This window comes from Cornus florida, unplaced genomic scaffold (assembly GCF_030987335.1).
Source record: "Cornus florida cultivar Cherokee Brave unplaced genomic scaffold, ASM3098733v1 CherokeeBrave_3.0.0_Hap2_Chr08, whole genome shotgun sequence".
In the NCBI taxonomy this organism is placed as follows: domain Eukaryota; kingdom Viridiplantae; phylum Streptophyta; class Magnoliopsida; order Cornales; family Cornaceae; genus Cornus; species Cornus florida.
In genome coordinates this window covers 2,734,410-2,761,392 of record NW_026775578.1, presented here as the reverse complement: position 1 = coordinate 2,761,392, position 26,983 = coordinate 2,734,410, and the positions used below count along the sequence as shown (strand labels likewise).

The window sequence follows — 26,983 nt, the reverse complement described above, 5'->3', positions numbered from 1 at the left end:
AATATTTTTAACACTGTAACATAATAAAAATTATAAATTTGACATTTAAATTTAACTTTTTAATTTTTTAGCATGGAAGATGCTCTCGTCACTGGTGGCAGAGTGCATTTCTTCTGAAAGCTTGATACCTTCGGTACCATTATTTCAATAGCAATTGAAGATTCAAAATTATCCATTGAGTGTATAGACAATTCATTGCAAGGGAACTAAACCAGCATTATTTACAAATCTGTCATCTTCACATGGTTGTTCATTATCCTACAAAATCTCACGAATCAAATTCAAAGATGTAAAAAGTGAGAAATAGATCAAAATATAGAATCTAGATAATCTACTGACATATATACCCAAAAAAAAAAAAAAAAAAAGATTGAAGCAGCATAAAAAACATTCGTGCTATATATAGATGTCAAACAATATGTACTCGTTAAAGAGAAGCAAATAAAAATAAAAATAAAAATGCACAAACTCACAAAAGCCAGTGAACAATCAGTATAAAATAGAACCGATCACACCTCATAAGAAAAAATGTGAGAAAACGAAATAAACAAGAAAGCTAGGGCAACGATGAAAAATTTGATATGATTAAGCAAATGGCGTAACAATAACAAATTATTAATTGAAGAGCGCAGCTCATCTGAACCTAGAATCACAAGAAAGCTAGGGCACAGCAAGAGAAGGATGACAAGTGAATTCGAGATGTGTACACGAACTATTGATACGGTGTCGTTTCCCCCCTCTCTCTCAAGATACCCAGCTACCAGCCTACCACCACTGTCCCTCTTTCTGTTGAACCAAAAAGTTTCTCTTACGGTTCGCCCACAACCTTTGAATCTGGTTTAACGCATGCACCAGATCTCTGCCGCTACTTTTTGCTAGTTTAAAATAAAAATGCAACATCATTTACCATGACGACTCAAATTAGAGACTTCTTTGTTGTGTGATATTTTCCAAACCATAAGGATTTTAAGAATTGCAATTATTTAATTATTATATTTTACAAGAAGAAATAGTTAGGCTTGGACATGGTGGAGTTGCTTTCTCACTAGTTCTGAATTTTAAAGGCCCGACTAATAAAGTTATATGGTCCATTTTTATTGAAATTGTGTAATATTAATCAATACTTCAACAGACTATTTAAACCTAAACTCAGTTGTCCGCTCTCCTTCTTCCGCTTTCCTCCCTCTGTTCCTTCAAGGCTAGGTCTTTTGATTTCCCTTTGCTTCGTATTTTTTTTTTATCCCACATTTTCCACATCAAATAGGTGAATTGGGTTATTTTGAAATAGAGACAATAGTATCATTTTACTTTAATTATATATGGAAGGGATTTTTTTTCTTTTTTTTTTTTTTGGCCGTTTAAACAAAATTCAGAGGAGGAGCCCTCTATTTTAAAAACAAAAATTATTACATGATCCCAAGTTATGATTGGCTGGGACCATAAAGTCTTGGACCATGTAAAATTAATAGACATTGGTGGTTGTATATAAAAAAAATTATTTGAAGGGGTAAAATTGTAAAATATTAGTAGACCTAATACATTTCTCTTTATCCATTTTGGAGAAGGAAAGAACAAAAAGAGCGAAGAAAAGAGCATAAAAATTGTTGTAAAATTCACCTAAACCAATTTTATGGAAGAGTTCGAGGAAGGGGTACAATCCTCTTGTTACATGATATTTGGTAAGACAAAAAGTCCGTATACAAGGCCTTTATCCATAATAAAGAAAAATTGCAAGAAATGTTTAAAGATCCTTCTGCTGTCCCAAGGGAAGGAAAGTTTTGAGGTTGAACATGTTCGTTATCATGCTAACCATATCACCTACAAATCTTGTTGATATATAAAATAAAAGATGTTATGAATGAATATATATAAATAAAAATAAAGGTATTAAAGAATGAATAACATTATGTTAAGGGTTACTGCAAAAATTCTCCCTGTACTACACATAATTTTTTTTTTTTTGCGCCCTATATTACAATCTCTTTAACCATTAAAAGTATGCAATTTGCCTCCCTGCATCAAGAATCAGGGTCCTTTTCCAGTGCAATACTAATGTACATGTAAAATAAAATAAAAAAACACAATTTAATTTTGAGAATGCAACACACATATTACATCCATATCATATACCACATAATACATCAAAATTTTAAGTAGTGTACTGGAGAGGATATGCAGCTCCCCACATTTTCAATAGTTGAGAAGTCAAATTGCAATGCAAGGGAACAACTTGCAAGATGCATCTGTAATGTTAGATACTTCATAGATCAACAACATGTTCACCACAAATGAATTCACGTGTTGATAACCTTCTCCAGTTAGGAACATCTTGCGTTGAAATGCCATTGCAAGTTGAAGCCACATTCTATCAAACTATACCACCAAATCCAATATTTAAAAATAATAAATAAATAAATAAAGAAGAATTCCATTGGGATTTTCGCTCTTCCATAGGAAAGACAACGATGATTAAAAAATGACACTACACTTTTGGAAGAGGAACCATACAAACTACAAAGGAGATTTACCTACATACAATAACTAGAACAGGATGTAAAGAAGCATAAACCATCTTTATCCTTCTTGGTTTAGTTCAGCAAATTCTTTATTTTGGTCTTTTTTTTCTTTCACCCTCCGTGTACCATTTTTTTTTAGGCTACAAACAGAATTGTGTAGACAAACATACCATCATTAGGCACATATACAAGCATACATTTGTGGCACGTTGGAAATGAAGTTGAAATAGGAGTAAGCAAAGGGAGTCAGAACTATGGGTTTCCTTCAAGTTCGGAAGCTTCCTATGTAAAAGCAACAGTACAAACATCAACAACTAACTCCATATCACTTAAAAGGAAAAACAATATATGTTAATTCATAACCATTAAATGGAGAAAAATAAAATTAAAAGAAAGAAAGGCTTTAGTCAACATACACAGAAGAAAGAATACTGAGATTCATTGACTGAGGGCCAACACAGGCCTCCTTGGGCAAAATTCCCTTTTTCTTTCTGCCATAGTGCCATGTGATAGAATCAATGCCACCGACCATTCCTACGAAGCTCACTGAATTCCACCAGACGGAGTCGTTTATCGTTAGGCAACTGAATGATTTTTCCAGCAACTTACAAGAAGGCTCCTCCTGCCATTAGTTACAACCGTATAAACTGTGGCCGCCTCTCCTAGGTGGATGCATTTCACAAGCGGCCCACCATTGAACTAACTTGGAACTGTCCAACCAGTGTATCTCACTCCTCAGGCTATAACTTTAATCTGCAGAAATACCTAGCAATTGTAAACTGAATATCCAGACTGACAAAAGCCAAAAGCAGCTCGCACAAAGCATCACTAGATATTTTTAGTCTTGTATATAGAAATTATACGTAAAGGAATATCTCACAGAAGAGAGGAAACACTCTAGCACAACAAAATTAAAGAATTTATCAAAAGGAAATCTTAAATCAAACATGCTAATGTTTTCTATCAAGGTTCAAGTGTTAAAAACTACAAACAGCATAAATTTATAGTTCAAGGATTGCAGGCATTACTTTCCACACAAAAAAAAGGGTTGCAGGCAAAAAAATTTACCATAGCTCTTCAATCAAGAGACACCCAGAGGTATTCACCGAGGTTGCAGCATGAAAAGTTTGTTTGAATCCCACAACACTCTCATTAATCCAAGTTTTGTTTCAGCCTCATCAAATGTGGTGCCCGTAGCTTCACATGGGTGTGGAAGCCTCATGCACCTCTCAGCCTTGAGCTCAAGCACATCCACAACGCACACTTCCGATTCTTCCAAGTTCCTTCCATACCATTTGCCTTGCACCTGATACACCTTTCCCTTACCTATCTCTTCCCCTTGCCCATCTACAAGCACGGCACACTGACCTGGTTCACATCGAACAAATTCTGCAGGGGAAATATCAATCAATTCTGCAAGCACAGTTTCTGATTTTTCATTAATAGCGGTTCTCAATGTGCTTTCCGCCATTCCAGTCTGATGAGTCCCTCTTGCAGTCGATGGGACATAAACATCCTCAACAGGACTTGCGGGTGAATCACAGAGTGCAATACCTGATCCCCCTTGTTTGTCAGGAAAAGCATTGTCCCCTTCAGAAGGTGTTCGGACATCCTTAGCCGCGCGGGCTAGCCTAGCTTTTCGATTGTTCAACCTGCTCATCATAAAGAGATGAAAATGTTACGTTTCCATTGCAAAAGAAACCAGTCAAAACATACTGGAAAGTATTGGGATAGGGATTATTGCACTAAATTTTATGTTTGTTCATAAACTTTTGACATTTTGAAAGTGATAGAACAAGAGAATCAACTATGAAAAGCTTATTATAAAGTATAACATGGAGAAGATGGAATTGACATCTCAAGCTGTCTGATTGGCATGGGACCCATGTTGTCCAGATGGACTGTTATTTTCACATCATCTAGCAAGAATGCTTATTAAATTTTGATCTTCAGAATTTAAATTTGTTCTATCAAGACTAAGAATAAGAACACTCAAAATTAAAAGAAAATCTTCTTTGCTTCTGTTTTCAGTTCTCTTTGTATTTGTGAGTAATAACATCAGGAAATAGACCTCAACTTATCAAAAGAAAAGAGAGATGATGAAGGGACGTTACTCCACACGTTCTGCAGAAGGTAATCTAGTCTGTGCTTGACTTCGGCAGAAGGAACATTGTCCTTATCTGTACCAGTAAAATTGCAAAGTTAAAAGATGTGGACATCACACATGAAGCAATAACAATACCTAAAAGTGAGGGTGGGAATGGGAGGGAATACCTAAGGAGCTGAACACCCTCAGGATCTTCCAGTTATAAGAAGAAGAGACCTTCCACTCACCCCCAACAAGTACAAGGCAGCTCTTCCAGTTCATCTCAAAAGAGGAGTTGTCACAACCGATGATCCTATCCTTTGAGGTTGGGTAAAGGTGGAACCTATCTATCTCATCTCGAATTCGGTACACTTTGTAGCAGATAAAGAGATCCAAGATCCCAAGATTAAGATCCCCTGTTTGGTTCATAACGAGGACGATGGATAAAATCCTAAAGAAATTAGGGTTTACTTGAAGGGGAGACAGATTCAAGCTACACTGTGGAATGGACGGACATGAAACCTAAGGGTGTACAAATGATTGGCAGAAAAGAGCATCTCATCCCTCCTCAACACCCTCACCATTGCGAAAGCTGCTCATCTAAGGGTACTAAAGGTACCAAAAGTGGACCGGCCATGTGTGGTCAGGTCCACCAGGCCCAGAGCTTAGTTGGGCCATTGATCCGCTTACAGATCGACCCATCTGGCCAGAGCTCTATTGGACCACCTCCAAGCCAAACCTCTAATGCATTATGAAAGGGCCTTCCATTCACTACGGCCCAAAGGGAAGACCCATCGAAGATAGGCCCAAATTTGAGAGAGGTTTTAGGGCAAGCGTACACTTCTATAAATAGAAGTTAAAGAGAGAAAGAGGGGGGAATTTTTGTGTGGAGTGTAAGAAAATACTTTCCTAATATAGAGAGCCACTTCTTGCATCTTCATCTGGCGCCATCTGTGGGAAAGAAGAGTAGATCCGATTGATTTCAACACCAAATGACATAACTCTGTTCAGGAACAATGATCGGAGGATAAGGATCCCGGCAGCAAGAGGAGGATCAGCAAGCGAGGCACGACAAGTTGATGAGTGTCATTGAAACCCTATGGAGAGAGAACGAGGAGCTTAAGGCCTGAATGGAACAACGGGAGGCTCCGCTGCTCCCTCGACCACCAGTGGTGGATGAGAGAGCGGTGCCCCCGAACGCCAACCGTCGGGCGTAGAGAGAGGGATCCATTCATAAAGACCCGCAGCAGCGCGGCGAGACTGTTCCTTCATAGCAAAAGGAGTCAACCGCAGACAGGGTGTTCGATGATTTGCATCAGTCGATGGTGAGCAACCATGACCAGAAGGCCATCGGAAAGCAACATAACGAGCAGAGGGCACCACCGATGAACAACGAGGCCCTTCGGACTTCAGCCCGGACGAACGACTCGCCATTCACAGAGGAGATCTTGAGAGCACCAAAGCCTAGAAAGTTTTCGATGCCAACGTTTACCTTATTCGACGGGACCAAGGATCTAACTGAACATGTCTACCAGATCCAGCTGAAAATGGCCCTAGATATAGAGGATGACGCTCTAACATGCAAGGTCTTACCAACGAGCCTGACCGGACTTGCACTCAACTGGTTCAAGCACCTACCGAGGGGCACAGTTGGAAGCTTCCGAACACTCTATGATCTTTTCATAGGTCAGTACTTCGGCAACAGGAGAATAAAGAAGGATATATCGTGTCTGTTCACTATGCGACAGCAAGAAGGCGATCATCTTCAGGCCTTTCTTACTAGATTCAATTTGGAGAAGAGCATGGTGATTGAGTGCCACCCTTCATCGGTAGTGCAGGCATTCAAGCTCGTTATGATCAGAGGGACTCAGTTTCACACATCTTTGGTTATGCAGACGCCCAAGACTATGGATGAGCTAAATACTAGGGCGCAGGGCTATGTACAACTGGAGGAAGATGAAGATGTCAATACGAGGAAGACGACGATGGTCACAGTGGAGAACAGATCCAAAGCCAAGATGACGACTCAGAAATCTTTAGTGGCATAGCCAACTGAAGCTCCTTGGAGGGCAGAGAAGAGGCCACGCGAGGAGGATATGATCACTCCCCTTAAAGTCACCTTGGCATGACTGTACCAAGAGAATAAAACGATGTTCCGTCCGCCCCAACCGATCAGACAGCCACTCGAACAACGAGATTAGTCCAAGCACTACGCGTTCCATAACGATTTTGGACACCAAACAAACGAATGCAGAAACTTGAGACAGGTTGAGTTGCTGATTGCGAGAAGCGAGTTTGCCAATTATGTCTAAGGCCAAGTCAAGGAGCAAAATCGCCCGATTGATCAGGTAAAGAGGAATCAAAGGTCGAATCCACAGGAAGGCCGGTTTGAGTCATAAATGCCATACATGGCCAGAGGCTAAGGATTAGTCAGAGAAGTTGCGGCGGACGCGCCTCCGTTAAGCCCATAAGATGAGGAGGCTCGGCACTGTCAACACGATCCGCCAGGAGAACAACATGGCTTTGATCAGATTCGACTGGACAGACCTTTTGAGGATCCAAACTCCGCATGAAGACCCGTTGGTGATCAGCTTGATGTATCGAACTGCTTGATTAAGAGAGTCTTAGTTGACCCGGGTAATAATGCAAATATCACAAGGAAGATAGCCTTCGAGCAGCTGATGGTGGACCTAAAACAAGTCAAACCCACAGGGAATCCCTTGATAGGTTTTGACGGGAAACGAGTAGAGCCCATTGGAGTGGTTGAGCTACCAAATGTGTGCTGCGAGGAGGAATTTGAAAGAGAACTTTGTCATAGTGGACGTTCACCCTTCTTACAACTTCTTGATGGGGAGAGGGTGGATCCACCGGGTTCAAGGAGTCCCATCCCATCCACCTTGCACCACGTCATGAGGTGTTTAAGCCCAGATGGGAGCGAAGTGATTGACATCCATGGTGACCAAGTAGCAGCAAAGGAGTGCTACGTAGTGACTCTCAAGGCCAGCGGAAAAGGGCAAGGCGGCCGTTCGTCCTGTGAGCCCAAAATAGCAAACCTCCACCCAAAGGAGTCGAAGTGGAGGCAGAGCCAATGGTCCTTACCGAGGAACCATTAGAAGAGGTGCAGATCGACCCTCTGGTCCCCAAGAGAACAACAAGGATAGGGTCAAAATTGACCGCGGAGGAAAAGCGACTGTTGGTCGAGACTTTAACCAAGAATGCAGATGTATTTGCTTGGAGTCATCTAGACATATCAGGAGTCAATTCGTCCCTTTCATGTCACTCCCTCAATGTTGACCCACATTTCAAGCCCGTCAAACAGAGGCAAAGGAGGTTTGCACCAGAGCGAAATTAGATCATAGCAGATGAGGTAGACAAACTGTTAGAAACAGGTTTCATTAGAGAGGTTCAATACCCCACTTGGTTTTCCAATGTAGTAGTTGTCCAAAAAAATAATGGGAAATGGAGAGTTTGCATTGATTTCACTAATTTGAACAAGGCTTGCCCTAAGGACAGTTTCCCCCTGCCAAAGATCAGTCAGATGGTAGATGCAACCACTGGGTATGAGCATTTAACCTTTCTAGACGCTTAGTCGGGCTACAACTAGATCCCTATGCATCCAGACGATGAGGAGAATACATCTTTTGTGACAGGGCGAGGGACCTATTGTTATAGAGTGATGCCCTTCGAGCTGAAGAATGCAGGAGCCACATACCAGAGGCTAGTTAGCAAGATTTTCAAAGATCAGATGGGTAGAACTGTGGAAGCTTATATTGATGACATGGTAGTGAAGAGTATGAAGAAAGGGGATCACCTGGCACACTTGTAAGATGTGTTTGAGGTACTGCAGAGGCATGGCATGAGACTCAACCCATCAAAGTGCTCGTTTGGAGTGGGCACTGGACAATTCTTAGGTCACATTGTCAACAGTCGAGGGTTCGAAGTAAGCCCAACCTAGGCTGAGGCGCTAGTAAGGAATGAGAAGCCGAGAACCCTTAAAGAGGTCCAGGCTCTTACAGGAAGAATAGCCACACTTAGCAGGTTCATTTCAAGGTTGTCAGACCGCTGCAAGCCATTCTTCGATACCATAAGAGGTCACGGGCAACAGGACTGGGGGGATGAGCAGTGGCAAGCATTGTCCAAGCTAAAGAAGTATATGCAAAATCCACCAATCCTTTCTGCCCCAAAGCAGAACGAGCGGCTGTACCTCTATCTTGCAGTGTTGAATGCTGCAACAAGCGCGACCTTGGTTCGGGAAGAAGACGGGAAGCAGTACCCCGCATTTTATGTTAGTAAAATGATGACTGATCCCGAGAAAAGGTATTCGAAGGCAGAACGAGTTAAACTAGCGTTGGTGCAAGCCAAATAGAAGCTTCGGCATTACTTTGAGTCTCACTCAATTGTTGTCCTCACCACTTATCCGATCAGGATTATTTTGCACGAACCAAACCTGTCAGGAAGAGTTACCAAGTGAGCGATCGAGTTAAGTTCGTTCATTATCACTTACGAGCCCCGAACGGCCATAAAGGGCCAGGCAGTAGCTGACTTCCTATTGGAATGTGACACAGAGGATAGAGAGGAGATCCTAGAGGACCTGCCATGGAGGCTCTATGTTGACGGTTCATCCAACCAGATGGGGGTAGGCGTAAGAGTTAAATTGCATACCCCCGAAGGCACGAGCCTATGCCAGGCAGTCAGACTTGAGTTTGAGGCAACCAACAACGAAGCAGAGTACGAGGCATTACTAGCTGGACTGAGGCTCGCCAAAAAGCTAAAAGTCAAGAGCCTGAGCGCTTTCAGCGACTCACAGCTGATTGTAAGGCAAGTGACTGGGGAGTATAGCACCAAGGACAGCACAACGGAGGCCTACTGTTCTGCTGTAGAACGAGAGACAAAAGGGTTCGACCTGGTAAAGTTCACACAGCTGCCTAGAGAGGAGAATGGCGATACTGATCGGCTAGCTTGCAGTGTGTCCAGCTCAGGAGATACATTGATAAGAGTAGTATTTGTTAATGTGTTGTACCAACCGTCAATCTTTGAGGGGCCACTCGGCCTCAAACACCTGCAGGTATGCGTAATACCTTACGAGCCTAGCTAGATTAACCCGATCATATCTTACATAAGAGATGGTGTGTTGCCTGGACAAAAGGATGAAGCAAGAAGAATCCGGGCGAATGCTGCAAAGTATGAAAATTTTCACAACTAGCTCTACCGAAGGTCTTTTTCAAGCCCCTACTTGAAATGTGTAACCCCATTAGAGGCAAGGCAAGTCCTACGCACCATTCATGAGGGAGTGTGTGGCAATCATACCGGGGGCAAATCTCTGGCGCATAAGGCAATGACCTAAGGTTACTTTTGGTCACACATGTCACGGGATGCAGAAGACTACTCTAGGAGGTGCGATAAGTGCCAGGTATGGACCACTGATACACCAACCACTTGAGGATTTGCACGTAATAACCAACCCATGGCCTTTCGCACAATGGGGGATGGATGTGGTTGGTCCTTTACCAAAGCAAGGTCACAAAACCAATAAATTCTACTTGCAACAGACTATTTTACCAAGTGAGTAAAAACAGAACCATATCCCAGCGTGACGCACATATAAGTGAGGCGCTTCATATGGAACAACATAATTTGCAGATTTGGGGTCCCAAGGTCGATCGTTATGGACAACGGCACCAACTTGGATAACCAACACGTGAGGAGCCTATTGAATGAACATGGGATCAATCAGAAGCTTGCCACTGTTAGCCATCCGTAAGGGAACGGTCAGGCTAAGATCACAAACAAGACAATCAGGCTTGCCTCATACCAACAGATGCTCGTCAATAGTCACAATAAAAGGGTGAGGCATAGGGACTTTACTCCCGGAGAGCTAGTGTTGAGAGGTGGGCATCACCCCTAAGATAATGCCACCATGGGAAGGACCCTATAGAGTCGCAGAAGTCATAGGGAAGGGGGCATACATGCTGGAGACATTAGCCGGAAGGCAGATTGCCAAGCCATAGAATGCAACATATCTGAAGAGGTACTATCACTAAAATGAAACTGTCATTTAAGTTTCCATTTGAATTATCTTTCCTTTCAAAAGTATGTCTATGCGAATGTAAGACGATTGAGCAACAAGAAATTTATAAAGAGAAGAGTTTTTTAGAGAAAGAAAAACTTGAACATGGCAGAACTAAGTCAATGGCAAATGGCACTATGAGCCGAACACCAAGCACTTGTATAAATTTATATTAATTTAGTGGCAAGTGGCATTCTAGCCGACTGCCAAGAAATTGACCAAGTCAGTGGTAAATGGCACTATGAGCCGAACGCCAAGCACTTGTACAAATTCATATAATTCAGTGGCAAGTGGCATTCTAGCCGACTGCCAAGAAATTGACCAAGTCAGTGGCAAATGGCACTATGAGCCGAGCACCAAGCACTTGTACAAATTCATATAAGTCAGTGGCAAATGGCACTATGAGCCGAACGCCAAGCACTTATACAAAATTCATATAAGTCAGTGGCAAATGGCATTCTAGCCGAACGCCAAGCACTTATGCAAATTCATTCAAGTCAGTGGCAATATGAGTCGAATGCCAAGCACTTGTTAAATCCATTTAAGTCCGTGACAAATGGTAATAAGAGCCGATTGCCAAACACTAGTTAAAATTTGCAAATAAGAGAGAGAACAAAACGGAATCCAAAAAGTTTTTTCATTGATAAAAATTCCGAAGATTACATTAGCAGGCGTTTTTAGCCTTACAAAAATCAAATTCCAAAAATAAAAACAGTTAACCCCTAAACAGTCCTTTCATCCTCCCGGGCGGATCCTACGTCATCCCGAGCATCCTCCACCACCTTATCCCCTCGAGAAGGACAATCAAGATCAACCACATTTTCAGGTGTCTGAGCCTGGCTGTCAGAAGCATGACCGGGTGGAGTTCCATTTCCAGGATGTGGCAGAAGGAGCGGTGTTCAGAAGCTAAACGGTAAGAACGGGAAGGATGACCCCAAAAGTAACAATCTCTTTGCACTCCCGGAAAACGAGCTCGACCTGATCAGGAGCTGGATCGGTATAATAGCCGAGCGGGTTGATCTCGAGATCACGATCGCAGTCGTCCGGGTCATCATAAGACCTCCTCTAGCCCTCAGGAGGGGAACAGTCTGTGAATCCATCCCTGTAACCTTGAGCATACCAGAGGGCTGCTACACGGGAGAAACGGCCATAAAGAGATTTAACCCCACCTTTGACCCTGCTCATAACACCAAGGAGGGTCGCACAGTCATCTAAAGATTTCTTCTCCAAGGCAGACCGAGTAGCCCGCTCGTTCTCCAGAGCGACCTGTAAGTCGTCCCTCTCCTTTTCAAGTGCAAAGACCTTGATCTCTGTCTGCTTCTGTTTTGCATTTGCCTTCTTCAGGTCATGGGACACTATTTTGTACCCGTTGGAGAGGGTGTGCACCTTCTGATCGGCTATCTCAAGAGACCTCTGCATGATAACCATCCCGAATAGGGTCTGTATACAAACAAGAGAGATCTATCATGTCTAGTGTAAGCAAAGCAGTGTTAGAGCGATTGGAAAACGAAAATAAGTATTAAATAACAAGTTACGTCCATGGCAGAAATAGGGAATCGGGTGAACATGCCCTTATGGGACATCTCCCTCTGCACCTTCACATCCTGGGGAGACCACAGGTCCGAGTAATAAGCCAGGGCGATCGAACCATGCTTGAACATGGTGTTGCTGGGTTCAACCATCAACCCATCCGCCCTGACAAACTTGGGAGCCCATGGAATCGCTGTCAGAGGGTCAGATGTTCCCTCTACTCCTCCAGTCGTTCCGGTCGGAGCAGGCACCTCAATCTGAGCATTGGGAACGGCTGTCTGAGAAACCCTTATCCTCTGAGACAGAGTAGCATCATCTTCAATTTCACTGCCCCTTTTCGAGGCAGGTCTTTTCCCGGCCGCCCTCTCTTGGACGGACTCCCGAATGGGTGTAGGGTTCCCAGAGCCCGAACCAGTGGCAGGGTTGGTCCTTGGAGGAGGATCCCTTTTCCTTTCGAACGAGGGGATTTGTAGTTCATCCATGCAGAGCCTCAAGAAAGAGATATTGCTAAGTGTCGCCGAGGTAAGTAACCCGGATGATGAGGGGATGCTATTCCACACCTTCTCCTCCAAAGTACGGAGCCTAGCCTTGCACACGTTGTAACCCAAGTTGTCATATGGGATTTTCAGGGAGTGGCAAAGGAAAGAGCAATAACGTGGGAGACAAACTTTACATATACACTCGCTTTTATGCTTCTTATACTTAGTATACAGGGAGACTGAGCACTCGCCAAAGGCAGTCGGGATGGGGAAGTTTTTGGAGGCAGAATCTTGCCAGGCCCTCTAACCCCTATATGAGGCCTTTCTTCCAACCGTCTCCAAAAGAATTTTGCACATAAACTTTTTCTCAACTAATGTTGGGCCTACATGCTACGCAAATACACCAAAAGAATTTTGCACAACATCCCTTTTCAAGTTTACCCCTATAATCCTACTACCAGTCAGTCTCACAAGAAAGCAAACAAAGGTGTTAACCAAGGAAGAACTGCCCAGTCAACTTGGTTTGTAATCAAGTTTCAATTATAGTGATCCATAAGATTTTCACCAAGAACCAGTGAAAATAGCTATACTATATAGAGTAAAAGAGGAGGATCTAGAATGCCTTTTAAAAAATCCTGAACACAATGCTTGAACCTTTTAAAAAATCTTGAACACAATGCATGAATTATACTTTAAATAACTGTTCATACATCAGAATTGACGAAAAAAATTGTCAAAGTATAAAAATAGTTGTAAAACCTCATCACTTCCACTTTTGCAGTTATTACATACCAAGTGGACCCATGCACCTTCGAATTTATTAATAACTTTAAAATCCTGATACCTAAGGAAGGATATCTTGTACGACAGGCTTGCAACATTAAGATCAAGAACTAGAGGCAGACCTAACAATAGGGTGAAATATGATCAGGAGATTCAGGACTGCTCACAAGCACCCTCAGACTCTGCACATTTTGAAGCTCCTTCAAGCTTGTTTGTGAGCTCATTGAGCCAAGCTCGGCTACAAGGCTTAGTTATTTAAAAAAGCCAAGCATGATCTTTTGCCTGCTTGGCTTGGTAGGCCGAGACACTGAGTCATAGAAGTGGTGAAAGGATTTTGGGATATGCTCATGTGCAGCTCAGACTTCTCGTTTTGCAGCTGCTTCAAGCTATTCTGTTAGCTAATTGAGCCACGCTAGCTTTTATAAAATACCAGGCTTGATCTTTCTCCCGCTTGGCTTGGTAGGCTGAGTTATAATAGTGATCAAAAGGTCTTTGGGATGACACTCCAACCCAGTTAGAGAAAGAGAAAAATTAATAATTTTCACTAACAGCATCAGCTATGCTCCATTTGACTGCCAAAAAGCCATTAAGAAGACGATAAAATAATATGGAATCTGTGACAGCCCTCCAAACTTAACCTATCATAACAACTTAACCTATCATAACATTTCAAGGCCTGGCTTTTTCCCCAACATCTTGCCTATGATTAAAGGGCATTAAACAAAACAACAAAAATAAAAATAAGTAAAAGCATTAAAACATGTAAAAGTATGTTTGGGGGGAGGAGGGGAGAGAAGAAGCTTACTTACCAGTTCTTTAGCTGGGAAGTTGAAATCTCAGGACCCTGGAAAAGAATTAATAACTTTTATGGATGAAACACATCTGATCTAATTGTCATTAAAATGATAACAAAATTAAATTTTGGAAACTAATTAAAAGGTGCATTTACATACATTAACACTCAATTTATCAGACCATGATTGTATCAGAGCTGCATTACGCTGCATGTCAGGTTCGTCCACGAGTGCCCTCTCGATTAAGGTAATTTGTTCAGCAGTCATTAAACTCCGCTTCCTTTTTCTTTGCTGCTTCTCTTCACATTGAATATTTTCAACCTTTTCCTCCTCTTGAACTCCTCCGAACCCACTTTCTTTGATGTGCGCACTTGACTTTGCAAACTCGACATTGTCCATTGGATCAATAAAATTCTTTTCTCGTGTAGTGCTTGAATCCGACGCACTTGTTTCACCATTCTGAACATCTCTGTCAATCTCTCTCACCCCTCTAGCAGCACCCCTTCCCAAATCACCTTCATTGTCCCTCTTATCTTGCCTCCCTATATCATCAGATTGATCTATAGAGTTGCTCCTGATATAGAACTGGTCCACTTCTTGGAAAGCTGAATTTTCTGACATGCCCTCTTTCAGGTTACTGATTCTGTTAGTAAGATCTGGAGCTACTTTTCGTATCAGAGGTGATGAGCATCCACCTGTACTTTGAACCTCCTAAAGCGAATCAAATTTTATTCCTTAGAATACTATATCAAACCCCCCCCCCCCCCCCCCCCCCCAAAAATAAAAAATAATAATAATAATAATAATAAAGCAAAAAAACACGCTACTACAAAACAGAATATGACTAGATTCCTAAAATGGACTTTCACGTGTCATTTCATCCCAATTCATGTAAGAGATGTTAACAATGGTTTGATGTTTTAATTAATATCTATTGGTTCTAAATGTGACTGAATTATAAAAACAAAAAAGTAATTAAAAAAAACTTAAATCTTACCAAGATTTGAAGTTTATAACCTTTAATAAAGTCACGAATCATGAATTTCACAACCTTCAGTCAGCATTAAATAAACACGGTTGACCAAAATTATACTGAAGTTCAGCTAGCTAATGTGACCATCAACCGTGAGTAAACTGAGATAAACTACCAGTCACCCAATATTGTTTGCTAATACTTGGTTTTTTTAATAACTTATTAACATATATTGACCCCTCAAATTTTGCTTTCTTAAATTTCCCCAGGAAGCATACTTTGATCATTTCTTTTTGGCAGTAAGACACAAAAAACCCACAATTGTCCCTTATAGGGACTTGAACACTCAACTTTCCACTTGGAAAGTAACGGAGATACCACTAGAGCAAAGACTTGGTAGTATATTTTAATCACATTGAGTGGCACAAAATGACAATTTACCATAACTATTAATAAGAAAAAATGAAAATATTCCACAGGAAAGGAAAGAGTAATCAAAATGAGGGAAAAGATAACAATAGATAGAGGATGAAAGATTTTACTTGAACTCGATTAACTTCATATTCAGCAGGAGTCATTAGTGATTCTAATTGCCTAAAGAAAACCCTGCAATAGAAATTTGAAGGGAGAAGTTTCAATTTTGTTTTTTTTAAATTCCTGAAAGTAGCAAATTGAGCTGCAGCACTAAACAAGTCAAGTGAAGACTGAAGACATGTGCATTGATAAGCAAAGTACAAAATGGATAAATGTGAACATAAATACATAATATTTTGATTGTACATACAGTGAATAAACAATATAAGTTAGGACGACCAACTATTTGTAAACAATGTACATCTACAACTTGGAAGTGAGTCAGCAAATTATTGCCATTAAAGCATATATATCATTGAGTGGGACCATACAAGGGCACTCTCACTATGCTTTTGCTATGAGCTCTCCCTTTAATAACTTCAGCACACTTGTGAGACACATGCACCAATCGACTATGTCAAGGATCACAAGTTATCTTTTAACTAGTGATAGATAATTCGGAAGGTTTCTAAAGGACACAGATAACAATCAGTGAAGGACATGTATTAGAAGTGCTAACTTTTAGGGACCGCTGAAGTATAGACAAGTAACTTTCCTGTATAAGAAGAGTCATGCTGTGTGTTGTTGGCTCTCCACATAATTTTAGGAGATGTAGGTGCAGAGAATCGAAAGCTAGAGATTCACACAAACACTCAAGATGAATATTCAGAATTATATTATTGCTTAGGCAAAAGCCTCTGAAGCTCAACATTTATTATATTCGATGCCCTTTTTTCAGAACATGTCCTTGTCTATTTATACAGTGATATTGTAATGTCTTAAGCTGATTTTCTTCCTTGATTTGCTATGTATCTGCTCCTGTTGGCGGATTATTTGCAGAGGATTTGGCAACGCTTCCTTCGATCTTGCCTTTGACTTTATTCAAATCCTGCATTGCCCCGCCACATATCATGATGGGGTTACGCCACGTGTCCAACTTCCATTCGTTCTTTCTTTGTACAAATGTTTTATTCTTATTGGTCCAGTCTTTTCCCTCCACAGACAAATTTATACCGCGGAAAAATTCTACACCCTCCATCCCAAAATAAATGACACCCTCTGGGACTCAACTTTTTAAGGGGACAATATATTAAGTGCATGCCCCCTTAATAGTTACAAACTAAATCAAGTACAAAAATTACTTTATTGATTTAACTAAAGTTTTCAAAATCAAAGGACAATTTAGAAAAAGTTAAAATTTGGAATATCCCACAAAAAAAAAAAAAGATGCACATTTGTTTTAGGACACCACAAAATGGAGAGCATGAAATTTATTTTGGGACAGAAGGAATAATATATAACCATGAGATAGTGTTTATATTACACTTTTTAGAAGTATATAATCATGTTGCACTGTTATAGGTGATTAATCAATAAAAGGCAATTCAAAAATCTCATGATATTGTCAACCAACTCAAATAATTTTTCAGGAGAAAAAATAAAGTAGAAACTGCCGACTGTACAGTCTAGAGTTAACTCACCTCAAGAGCTGTACATCCTCCTCGTTCAGAAAGGTAGGAATTAAAGATTCTGCATGGCTTAACAAGGAACCTACACATGCAAGACAGTCATCAGGAATGCAAAATTAAAAACGATTTTTATCCATTGGTTCAATCAGCTAAGTCTGATTATTACGTAGGTTCGTGCTAACCACAACAGCTTTTTCAGCCTCAGAAGCAAAGGAAAACCCATCTGATCTTTTTGGTAGCTCCTTCTGCAAGCACTTGAGAAACTTGTTAAGAAAGAGGTCTTTCTCTTCTGTGGATTGAAACAAGGAACTTGATTAATAAACAAGAATAATCACTGATAAGATACTAGTCAAATTTGTGTACATTGGAAAAGAGCTAAGGGTAAAACATTAACCTTTACAGATGTCTGGTACAAAACAATGAAGATTTGCTATTACTTTGACCAACAATGATGTTCTTTGATGTGCATATGAAGCCCTGGGCATGTTACTGTAAGTAAAAGTGGATCCTGAATTTGTCGCATTCAGCAAGTCTGATGTTGAATATGAATCCAAAACACAGCCAGCTGCAACAAACAGATCATACTCCAGAGTAGCATCTTCTTCTGATATTGGAAGATCAGATGAACACCAACTTGACAAGAATTCTCCATGTGGGAGTGAAAAAATTGCAGTCAAAACTTCTGTCTGAATGTACATTATACAGTAACACAGTCACCAACCTCATCATCCCAAATGCTTAAGCCATACATGGTAGGTGTCAATATAACATTGAAAACCCATAATGAAGCAATTCTTAACAAGAAATGCAAGAATTCATTCTTGTAAAATATTTGATTGTTCCTTTAGTTCCAAAAGAGCTAAGTTGTCTTTGGAAGCACTTAAGTAATTTATCATGAAGTGAAAGAAAGGAATCAAAAACCACCGGGCCTATGGCCCAATGGTGAGAGGTTTCCTCCCCAAAGGGGAGCTGAGCAGTTCGAGCCCCACATGGGGCAGTGGTGTTTGTGTGTGTGTGAGAGAGAGAGAGTGAGTGTACATGGGTTGCTTACATACCCAAAAAATGGAATTAAAGCAGATATATATATATATGAAGGGAATCATGACAAGCTACAGGTATTATCACAAAGCTTACAAAGTATATTGTGATATATGATCGAAAATTTGAATCATCAGAGAAGATGTCCGCTAGACGCATTGAATTGAGTTGCAAAAGCCCCCTTGGATAAGCTTTGTCAGAGCATGCACCAAGTTGTTTGGGATTTCTACTGAACATAGTCTTCAGCAGTTCAAGAACCTACAGGCAATTGAACTAATACGATCAGCTAATCGATTAAAGAATGTTTCACAAACAAAAGTGACGAATCTTGAATATAAATTGACTGACAATAAAAATTAAAACAAAAATAAACAAATAAAGAAACCAAGATGGACAGTCCTTGGCATAGTTGTTAAATTGGTTCGATACACAAAATTCACCACACATAACTACATATCATGCCATTATATCGCAAATGAACATGTACCACACAAGTGAACAAGTACCTTAATACAATAAAAAACATGAGGTAGTTGAACCACCTAGCTCACTTACTGGGATTACCTCATTGAGGGATAAAACAACAACAACAACAAAAACAAAAACAAAAAACATAGATTCGTAAATTAGGAATATCTGATTATAATACTAACCATCACTTAATAATATATAATGATTCATTAAAAAACAACCTGACTTCTAAACCAGACACCTGATTTTTTGCAATGACATTAAATTTAAATCTTAAACGATTCAGCTACATAAGATAATAATTTGGCAATGACTTCTTTCAGTGCCAACTAATTGTAGTTTTATCAAACAGAAACTTAGTCATTTGGTGAGTCAATTGTATTTCTCAAAAGCTGTAAGAAAGGAGGCTCTAAAGTCTAATCAAAACTTCTTAACTATCTTTTTTACCCTTTCCATCAAAAGATAGAAGATAAAATTAGAGAGAGAGAGAGAGAGAGAGAGGAACATTTTTAAAGAATTTCTAACACCAGATAGGTTTATTTTGGTTTTCATCACGCTTTTTTTATTTTAAATGTTCTTGGGCTTGTTCCATTCTTTAATGAGATTTCAAGTATCTCTCCCTACAAATGCTGAAACTTGGTTTCAGTTTTCTCCATGCATTTTTAGCAGGAGAGGCCATGTTGGATGGAAGTTCGATAAGATTGAAAAAAATATCGCATAATTTAACAATTAAAAATGAATTTCATCAACCAAAAGGTCCCTAACATTTTGGCTTTCATTCTGTTTTTATTAGAAGATGGCTGAAACGAGGAAGAATGAAGAAGGAAATGATCTTATGTAGCTTACTTTCAGGTAGTGCACTTATTGGATTCTTTTTGGGAAGTAGAGGGATTTGAACTACAGTTAAAGTTTCAAATATTCTTTTATCATTTTACTTATAAATATATATATATATATATATATTCTTTTATGGTTTAAAATAGATCTAATGCAGTGATGTTAGATTTATATTAGAGTTATTTTGTCTAACTAATGCACTTTAAAGTCACATATAAGATAGATGCATGTTTTTGTCCCCTCAACAATTTTTTTATTTTCTGATAAAACTGATTGCACTTTGTTTCGTGCTTCATTCTTACCATTCAATGTATAAGTATACTCATTAAGTCCTAAAAGTAAATGTATATCATGATACATGAAACAAAACAAGACACGATTCATAATAGGATACATGAGTTGGCAAACACTGCCATGAGATGCTTGTAGTTTGATGATCATAATTTGACAAGACCACACAGTTTTCGATGAGAAAATGATGATAAGTTATTCTCTTCTGGTGCAGCAGATATTTCGACAAGCAAACAATTCACATTTTCGCCTGTAGAATGCTTGTCAACAAGCCATGCCAATAATACTGCTCTATGAAAATAATAATGAGCCATTACTGGGTATAATGGTAAAAGGCCAAGCCTGAGGGCCGCATTTTGGAAAAACAATGCCAGAGGTTATGTCTATAGCATGCCCTCCAAACACTCTCAATTGGCGGGGAACAAAATAATTTTGATTGGTATCAAGGCAAGGATGTTGATGACAGTGGGTAATGACCTTTATCTACATGATGAATATCTATCTATAAAGGTAACAATATCTATATCATATTCTGAGGACCAACCTCTAACGCAACCGACTTTGCCAAATCCAAGCTTTGAGGAGTGCTGGCAACCTCATCCAAGTAAGATATGCTTTCTGCTTCACAGAGATGCAACAGCTGCCAAAAGAGAAGTTGGCTCATTTAGTGAATGAAGTTTATTTACAAAATTATCATAAAGTAAAAGGCTACAGTGTTCTCTAGCAGTTTAAGCCTCCAGAGATATGTACAAATGACCACAGTCCATCTCTAGGGACTTACAATTTGTAGAACTTTAGATTTCAGCCTAGATACAGCAGCCACAACTGAGGAGGAGTCCCTAAACAACGGTCCAATATTTAAGCTCAAAACGGCTTGAGCAAGCAGAAGAACACCACCTTTACCACATAGTTCCTGAAATAATAACAAACTCTCTTAACAATTCCTTTTATATTATTCAGGAATAAAAAATTTAAAAAAAAATTCTTTTTATATTGGAAGTACAGATTACGAGTATTCTAAACCAAAAACCTTATTCTTAACAAGGCGCTCCCTGAACAATTTTTGTTGGCACAATGACTGAAGAAACTGTAAAGAAGCCTCGCACTGTTGGAAGAGATGGTTCAATGTTTCTTCAGTAGTATTTGACTTGATGTAGAAATCAGTGGATTGAACTGACAGCTTCATCTGGAGAAACTTGATGTCTACAAGAACTGCTGCAAAAGCAGCATCCATAAATATATCAACCTACAACAAAAAAATCCATGATCAGCCATCTGCTAAAGGTGTATCCACCATAAAATTAAGAATAGAAGATAATTCATATCAAGACTTATCCAGCAAAAAGATGAGGTCTAACTAATCAAAGAACTTATATCACAGCAACCAAACTCTTTATAAAGGATCTTAAACATGCAAATGAGTGGCTTTAAAGATAAGACTGCTCAGAGTGTCACCAAACCGTGTTCCGTGGATTAAAAAAATCATGTGGAGATAATTTTACCTTAGGGTGAGCAATCAAAACATGAGCAAGGTCTTGCCACTGTGAAGAAATACATCCTGTTAATAGATATAGACTGCAGGCCACCAGTGCTGAATGCAGAAGGGGGATAGGACTTGAAATGTGATGTTCCTAGATCAGGAAATGTAAGCCTCAGTACAGATGAATAATATTGAAGATAGATCTTAAAGAAGAGGATAGATAGCAACCTGTCTATAACCGCCAAGAACAATAAGCATATAAAAGACCAGATCAAGAAGCTGTTCTGATACTTTTACATCATCGAGCAAAACCTGTGAGAAGAAATATTTCTGAAATCAAATATGAATTTCTTCCACATGGTCAAACTTAAATTAAACTCCTCTATGAAGGCATAATATTTTTGAAACTTCGAGGTACAAAGGGGCAAAGAAGTCATCGGGAACAAAAAAGACCCCAAAAGCAAAGAAAGATAAGCCAAATATTCAAGAATAAAACTCATGGAACCACACAGATGACAGATCAACTTAATGCATCCAAAATTCACGTCTCCTCTTAAATAGTTCATCAAACTGCATATGAACAGAAACATTTCTAATGCCACAAGAAATTTTCAAACAGCACTTAAAGTGTCATAAAGTCAATAAACTCATTAGAAAATGTTTAATATGGAAGCCACACATGAACAAGCATTTCAAACTAAGATAACTAATAAATAACAAATTTGGCCAAAGTAATGGTAACAAATTTGGCCAAAGTAATGGGAGTATCAAAGGCAAAAGAAGCAGGAACGATGGCCTGTTAAGTGATGAAGAAGGCAAGTGACTTAATGCTTTTATTGGGAAAACAAGAGAGGGGCTGTCCAGCACTCCAGTCCCTGCACAGCTGAGGCAAGCCTACTTATAGAAAGAATTATAGGCTAGTCAGGAAAAACAACAGGTAAAAGGCTCCCCGCTCCTAGGCTGGAGATACTTGGACTTCCAACTAGGGCTTCACATCGCTTTTCAAGGCAATGCCAAGCTATTGAATCAAACCCAGAACTGGTCATCCAAAATATAATATTGATAGATGCTGAGAACCACAGTCATAGCCACTACCAATGACGAGGCAATCTCAGCAAATTTGAATTGGTCAGGCTCATGCACTCTCTAAGAAATGAAACAATGTAAGTCGGACCCACAATCGGTGCAGCTCTGATCCCCTCTTGCTGGCTGCATGTGCTACATGCAATTGAAGCTTTTTCCTTTTTTTTTTTAGCGTAAGGAAGGAGGAGGATTTTCATCTCCTTTTAATTCTCCTATCTTCCATTAAGACCTAAATATAATATCTATCCCCTTAAAGTCCAGACCCTTAATGATACACACACTACCAAAATATGCGCTAACCTGCTCAAGTTTGGGGTGCCGAGGTGCTAGATCACACAAGGAATGCAAGAGCTGAATTCCGCATAACAAGTATCTGAACAAGGCTTCATCTCTTTTAGATGACATAAGCTGTGCAATAAGATGCAAAGGAAGATACCTAGCAAGTTTTTCCACATCGATCTGAAACATTAAAATTATGTCACATTGAGGGAAAAATAACTGATCAAATAGAGTATAATGGTGAGTTATATACTATAATTCCTATCAATAACTACCAACCCGTATAGATGATCCACTTTCAGTTAAGTGCTGGAGCGTATTATTTTCAGAGTCCCTGATTAGCTTACTAAGTTCCTGTGAGCTAAGTCCATGCAATTCTTTCACTGCTGAGATTAAGTCGATAACCTATCCAAAAGAGAGAGAGAGAGAGGAGCAAACCTCAATTCAAAGGAACAGAAATGAACATAGGACTACTAAACCAAATGCAACTGCTTAATTAAAGGAAGGATTTGCAAGTTCAAATGAAAAATATTAAGCAGTAACATGGGGGGCTGAACAGTCAGTGCACTTCTCAGTGGTGTATTGCACTGCAGAGCATCATTTAATAGGTTCCATTCCAGCAGAAACTACTGGAGTCAGCCAGATAATCAAATCAATATAACTTCTATCCGAGACAAGATACAATTGAATACAGAACCAAGATTCAAACATGCAACAAAAGAGCATGTTATATATAGAACTCAAATATCAGTCCAATATAAACTATACAAGCAAGAATAAATGACATGAGCTAAGAAAAAGCAACTCCCTCGCTGATCCTTATTTCCATGTCATTTTCTTCTTAATGTTATAAAAGTTAGGCGGAGAATAGAATCTCATCAGAGTTATAAAAGTAATGCAGAAAGAAGAATTTGGTTATCTCAAGCTTTAGTAAAATCTTTGAAGCATAGAGAAGCGTGAACAGCAACCACTAAGGTAATGAATATGCATGCACCTGATGTTCCGACACTAGGGCTGTAGTTCCCTATAAACTCGTTCGTATATGCATGCTAGTCAATCAAAAACAAAATGTACTGGTGAAAGGAACTAGTATGCATGAATTTTAGTATTAAAAAAAATGCACAAAACCACATGCATATCTGGCAAGCAATTTTCAGGTAATAAAAATATTAAAGTATCAGTAAAGAAAAATAGCCATCTGGACATGTAGATCTTCACAAATTGTCTTAATAAAAGACATAAAATGTCCTGATTGAGAAAAAAGAAGAAAAAATGGTATAAGCCTGACATATATAGGAACTAAAGCCTACGGAAGTAAGTTGGAAAAATAATTGAGCCCATTTTCTCCCAAAGAGGGGTGGGGAAGGGGATAAATAGTAATGAGGAAAAGTTAACCCGGCTTTATAAAGGAACATAAGACCAGTGGCAACACAACCTAAATGCGTCCCTTCTTGTGCATACACACCATTCCAATCAACCATCATGCACTTCCACTAAAAATTCTGCTTGATACTGTTGTATGCTAATGTTAGTTATATAAAGAACCCATTCTAAGGTTAATGCTTAGTATAACATTAAAAGCTCGGGCGTCAGAGCGAAGCTACTTGTGCCAAAAAAGAAATTTGCCAAAAATATTAGATTTCTACCCAGTCTGTCCCTTCAAGCACTCTAAATTAATCGGGAGTAGACCACATTGGATAGTGGCCTTTATATTCCATAATAGTCGGTTTCACATGAGATTTCTAAATTTAATTTTCAGTCTTATAACATCCAAGCAATACAACAACAACAACCAATTTTCCCATTCCACCCAACAAATTGAATTTACTTGGATGATTAACCATTTTCTTTTTCTTTTTCTTTTTATTTTTCCGCTGCAGTAAAATTGTAGTTTCAACTGCTATGTCACATAACATTACCCAGCTTGTAACACTTAGGTTGAAAACAAAAAAATCATACAACTAATCTTATCGCCAGCCTCCAAAAAAACAAATTATAAGAAGGCCCGAAACTTAAATCAAATCGTTCATGCAATACTCACTTGCTTCTCAGTGCTGCTTGACGGTTCTTCCTTGGCGTGCCTCATTGTTCTGGACTTAGAGCCTGCGACAAAAAGAACACAATATAAATAAAATATACATATATAAATACACAAGTGTATATATATGTATGTGAATGTGAATCTATACGTTATAATAAACGTATAATTTCTGAAAACCTTCAAAAGAAACGAAAGAAACCCTAGATTTACAGATAGGTGAAAAATTAGACGTTAAAGCCCTAGAAAATGAGAAAGATTCCAAAGATTAATGTAAAGAAACAGATACAACACACGAAAGAATCAAGCGAAAATAAAATTCAAGAACAGTAAAAATGACCTTGCGAACCGTGATGAGAATCTCGAGAAAAAGAAATTTTGAGCGCCAAAAATCAGGAAAAAAATTAACAGATTTATTTCACGTCGAGTTGGGATTTGAGAGTGGTAATGTGTGATTGAGGACTACGTTAATATATATATATATATATGCATACGCTTTTGTGTTTGATATACATCATATACTGGTCTCTGTCAGTGACGCGCGGTGCTAATGTGCGCTGGTGTAGTGGTGTTGTGTAAGAATAACCTCAGACCGTAGGGGTCCAAGTGTATAAATAGGCCTTTATCTGTTTGGGCGTTACGTTTATAGTTTGATTCTCTCTCCATGAAGTGAAAGAACCGTCATACCCCTGCTATTTTTATAGAATAACCCCACTTCGCTTTGTTAGATTTGGAAATGAATAAAACTCTAATCATCATTCATCACAACAATAATGATTAATGGACTGTACTCCGTGTAAATTTGTGAACACGTCACACGTCTAGTAGACTTTATATTTTGTATTTTTTAAGTTTTCATATTCATTTATTCATAATATAATAAAATGTATAAAAAAATAAAACAAAATTTAATAGGTTTTAAAGACTCATGACCTAAGTCAAGTCACATCTACTTTCAGCTTTTAAGTTTTTAAGTTGAAAATTTTGAGTTATAAATCAGTATAAATTTTAGGTAAAGAGCAATAAACGTTGGTATGATATATAATAGGGTATATAATTCTTATATGTTTTTGGGTCGTGATACATGACAGATGATTTTGGCTGGTTAGTTTGACATAATACATGTGACAATCCGGGTAAGCAACTAGGCTGGCAAACAATTAAAAGGAAAACAACTTCTCCTCTCTCTTTCTAATTCTCATATATGATGTCTGTGGCGATGGTTGTTTGGTTGCAGTAGCACAGCACATCAGGATGTGGTTGTGATATGGTGAAAATTTGTTTGAGAAACAACATACCACCCAAAACGGTGAGACGCACTTGCCGCCGAAAAAGCTTTAGATTGGAGAAATCGGAGGGAATCTGACCGGAGAGGCAGTTGGCACTAAGGCTGAGGACTTGGAGCTGAGTCAATTTTCCGATTGTGTTGGGTGGAATCTGACCCGCAAGGCCGACGCCTGAAGTTGCAGAGGTGCAACAACCCAGTTGTGACGCGCCGACAATGAGTTCTTGATCGTGTGGCATTCCACATTTTCTTTGTAAATAGGTTCTTACGCAGCAAGTTGAGAACCAACTCTCACTCCATTAAGAAAATTAGGTACCTCCTATTAGTCTGGAGTGGTAGGAAAGTAGGACTATTTCAACACAAAAGACTGATTTTTTTACTGACCAAGGTGTAGTTGTGGACGAAAGGCCTGGTTTTTTCTGCCCGAGTTAATACAACGTCAGCTCTGCGTAAGAAGAGGTACTCACGCAATTCGAAGTCCAATAAGAACATTCCCAATTTGGCGTAGATCTCAGGCGAGCAAGAAATAGGCCAAAATACATTTTCCTGCACCTCGCCTGAACCATCAATTAATCACTATTGAATTTTATTTTGGATGGATTAATTAATTGTTCTATGTGTTTGATGTGTTCTAAGTACAAATTTTGCTTCTTTGTATTGTGATTTAACTTATCTGTATACATAGCTTTATCAATATAAAATACTATAAAATTGCTTTGTTATTGATTTATGAATTTCAGTCTCCCCGCCTGAACCATCAAAGAAGACCCAAAAGAGGGAGGTGGAACGTTGCTCAGGCCACAGAGAGAGAGAGGAGAGACTGGAAGATGAATGCATGACCTTTTTTTTGCCAATTAGACACCACTTAGGATTAGGATTCTGCTTAACAAATAGAACAAATTCATCGGCGC

General features: G+C 39.3%; 1 protein-coding gene across 8 annotated transcripts; it reads right to left on the bottom strand.

Moving 5' to 3' along the window:
• Positions 1–1,938: 1,938 nt before the first annotated feature.
• Positions 1,939–25,400, bottom strand: LOC132268890 (nodulin homeobox). 8 transcript variants are annotated; one of them, XR_009469389.1, is made up of 19 exons: positions 25,128–25,397; positions 24,791–24,852; positions 23,029–23,154; positions 22,771–22,929; positions 21,616–21,699; positions 21,410–21,538; positions 20,938–21,153; positions 20,689–20,820; positions 20,452–20,547; positions 18,405–18,566; positions 17,665–17,956; positions 17,437–17,559; positions 17,283–17,352; positions 15,771–15,834; positions 14,415–14,966; positions 14,271–14,305; positions 3,585–4,168; positions 2,933–3,269; positions 1,939–2,798 (listed from the first exon to the last, which is right to left on the bottom strand). XR_009469389.1 is itself a non-coding variant. In XM_059769789.1 (18 exons), the coding sequence occupies exons 2-17, from the start codon at positions 24,833–24,835 to the stop codon at positions 3,619–3,621; spliced, it is 2,835 nt and encodes a 944-aa protein (XP_059625772.1). In that variant the 5' UTR covers positions 24,836–24,852; positions 25,128–25,397; the 3' UTR covers positions 2,820–3,269; positions 3,585–3,618. The 8 variants fall into 8 exon arrangements, 5 of the variants coding, with proteins under 5 accessions (XP_059625772.1, XP_059625773.1, XP_059625774.1 ...); XR_009469390.1 differs by having other exon boundaries at positions 1,939–2,794; XM_059769789.1 differs by lacking the exon at positions 1,939–2,798 and having other exon boundaries at positions 2,820–3,269.
• Between the last annotated feature and the right edge of the window lie 1,583 nt (positions 25,401–26,983).

Excerpts from the sequence above, each read along its gene's own strand:
- LOC132268890 (XM_059769789.1), bottom strand. The coding sequence starts at position 24,835 with ATGAGGCACGCCAAGGAAGAACCGTCAAGCAGCACTGAGAAGCAA. Across the intron at positions 21,539-21,615 it reads TTCTTGGCGGTTATAGACAG|GAACATCACATTTCAAGTCC; the intron begins GTTGCTATCTAT and ends TTCCTGATCTAG. Across the intron at positions 17,957-18,404 it reads CATATATCACAATATACTTT|ACAGAAGTTTTGACTGCAAT; the intron begins GTAAGCTTTGTG and ends ATGTACATTCAG.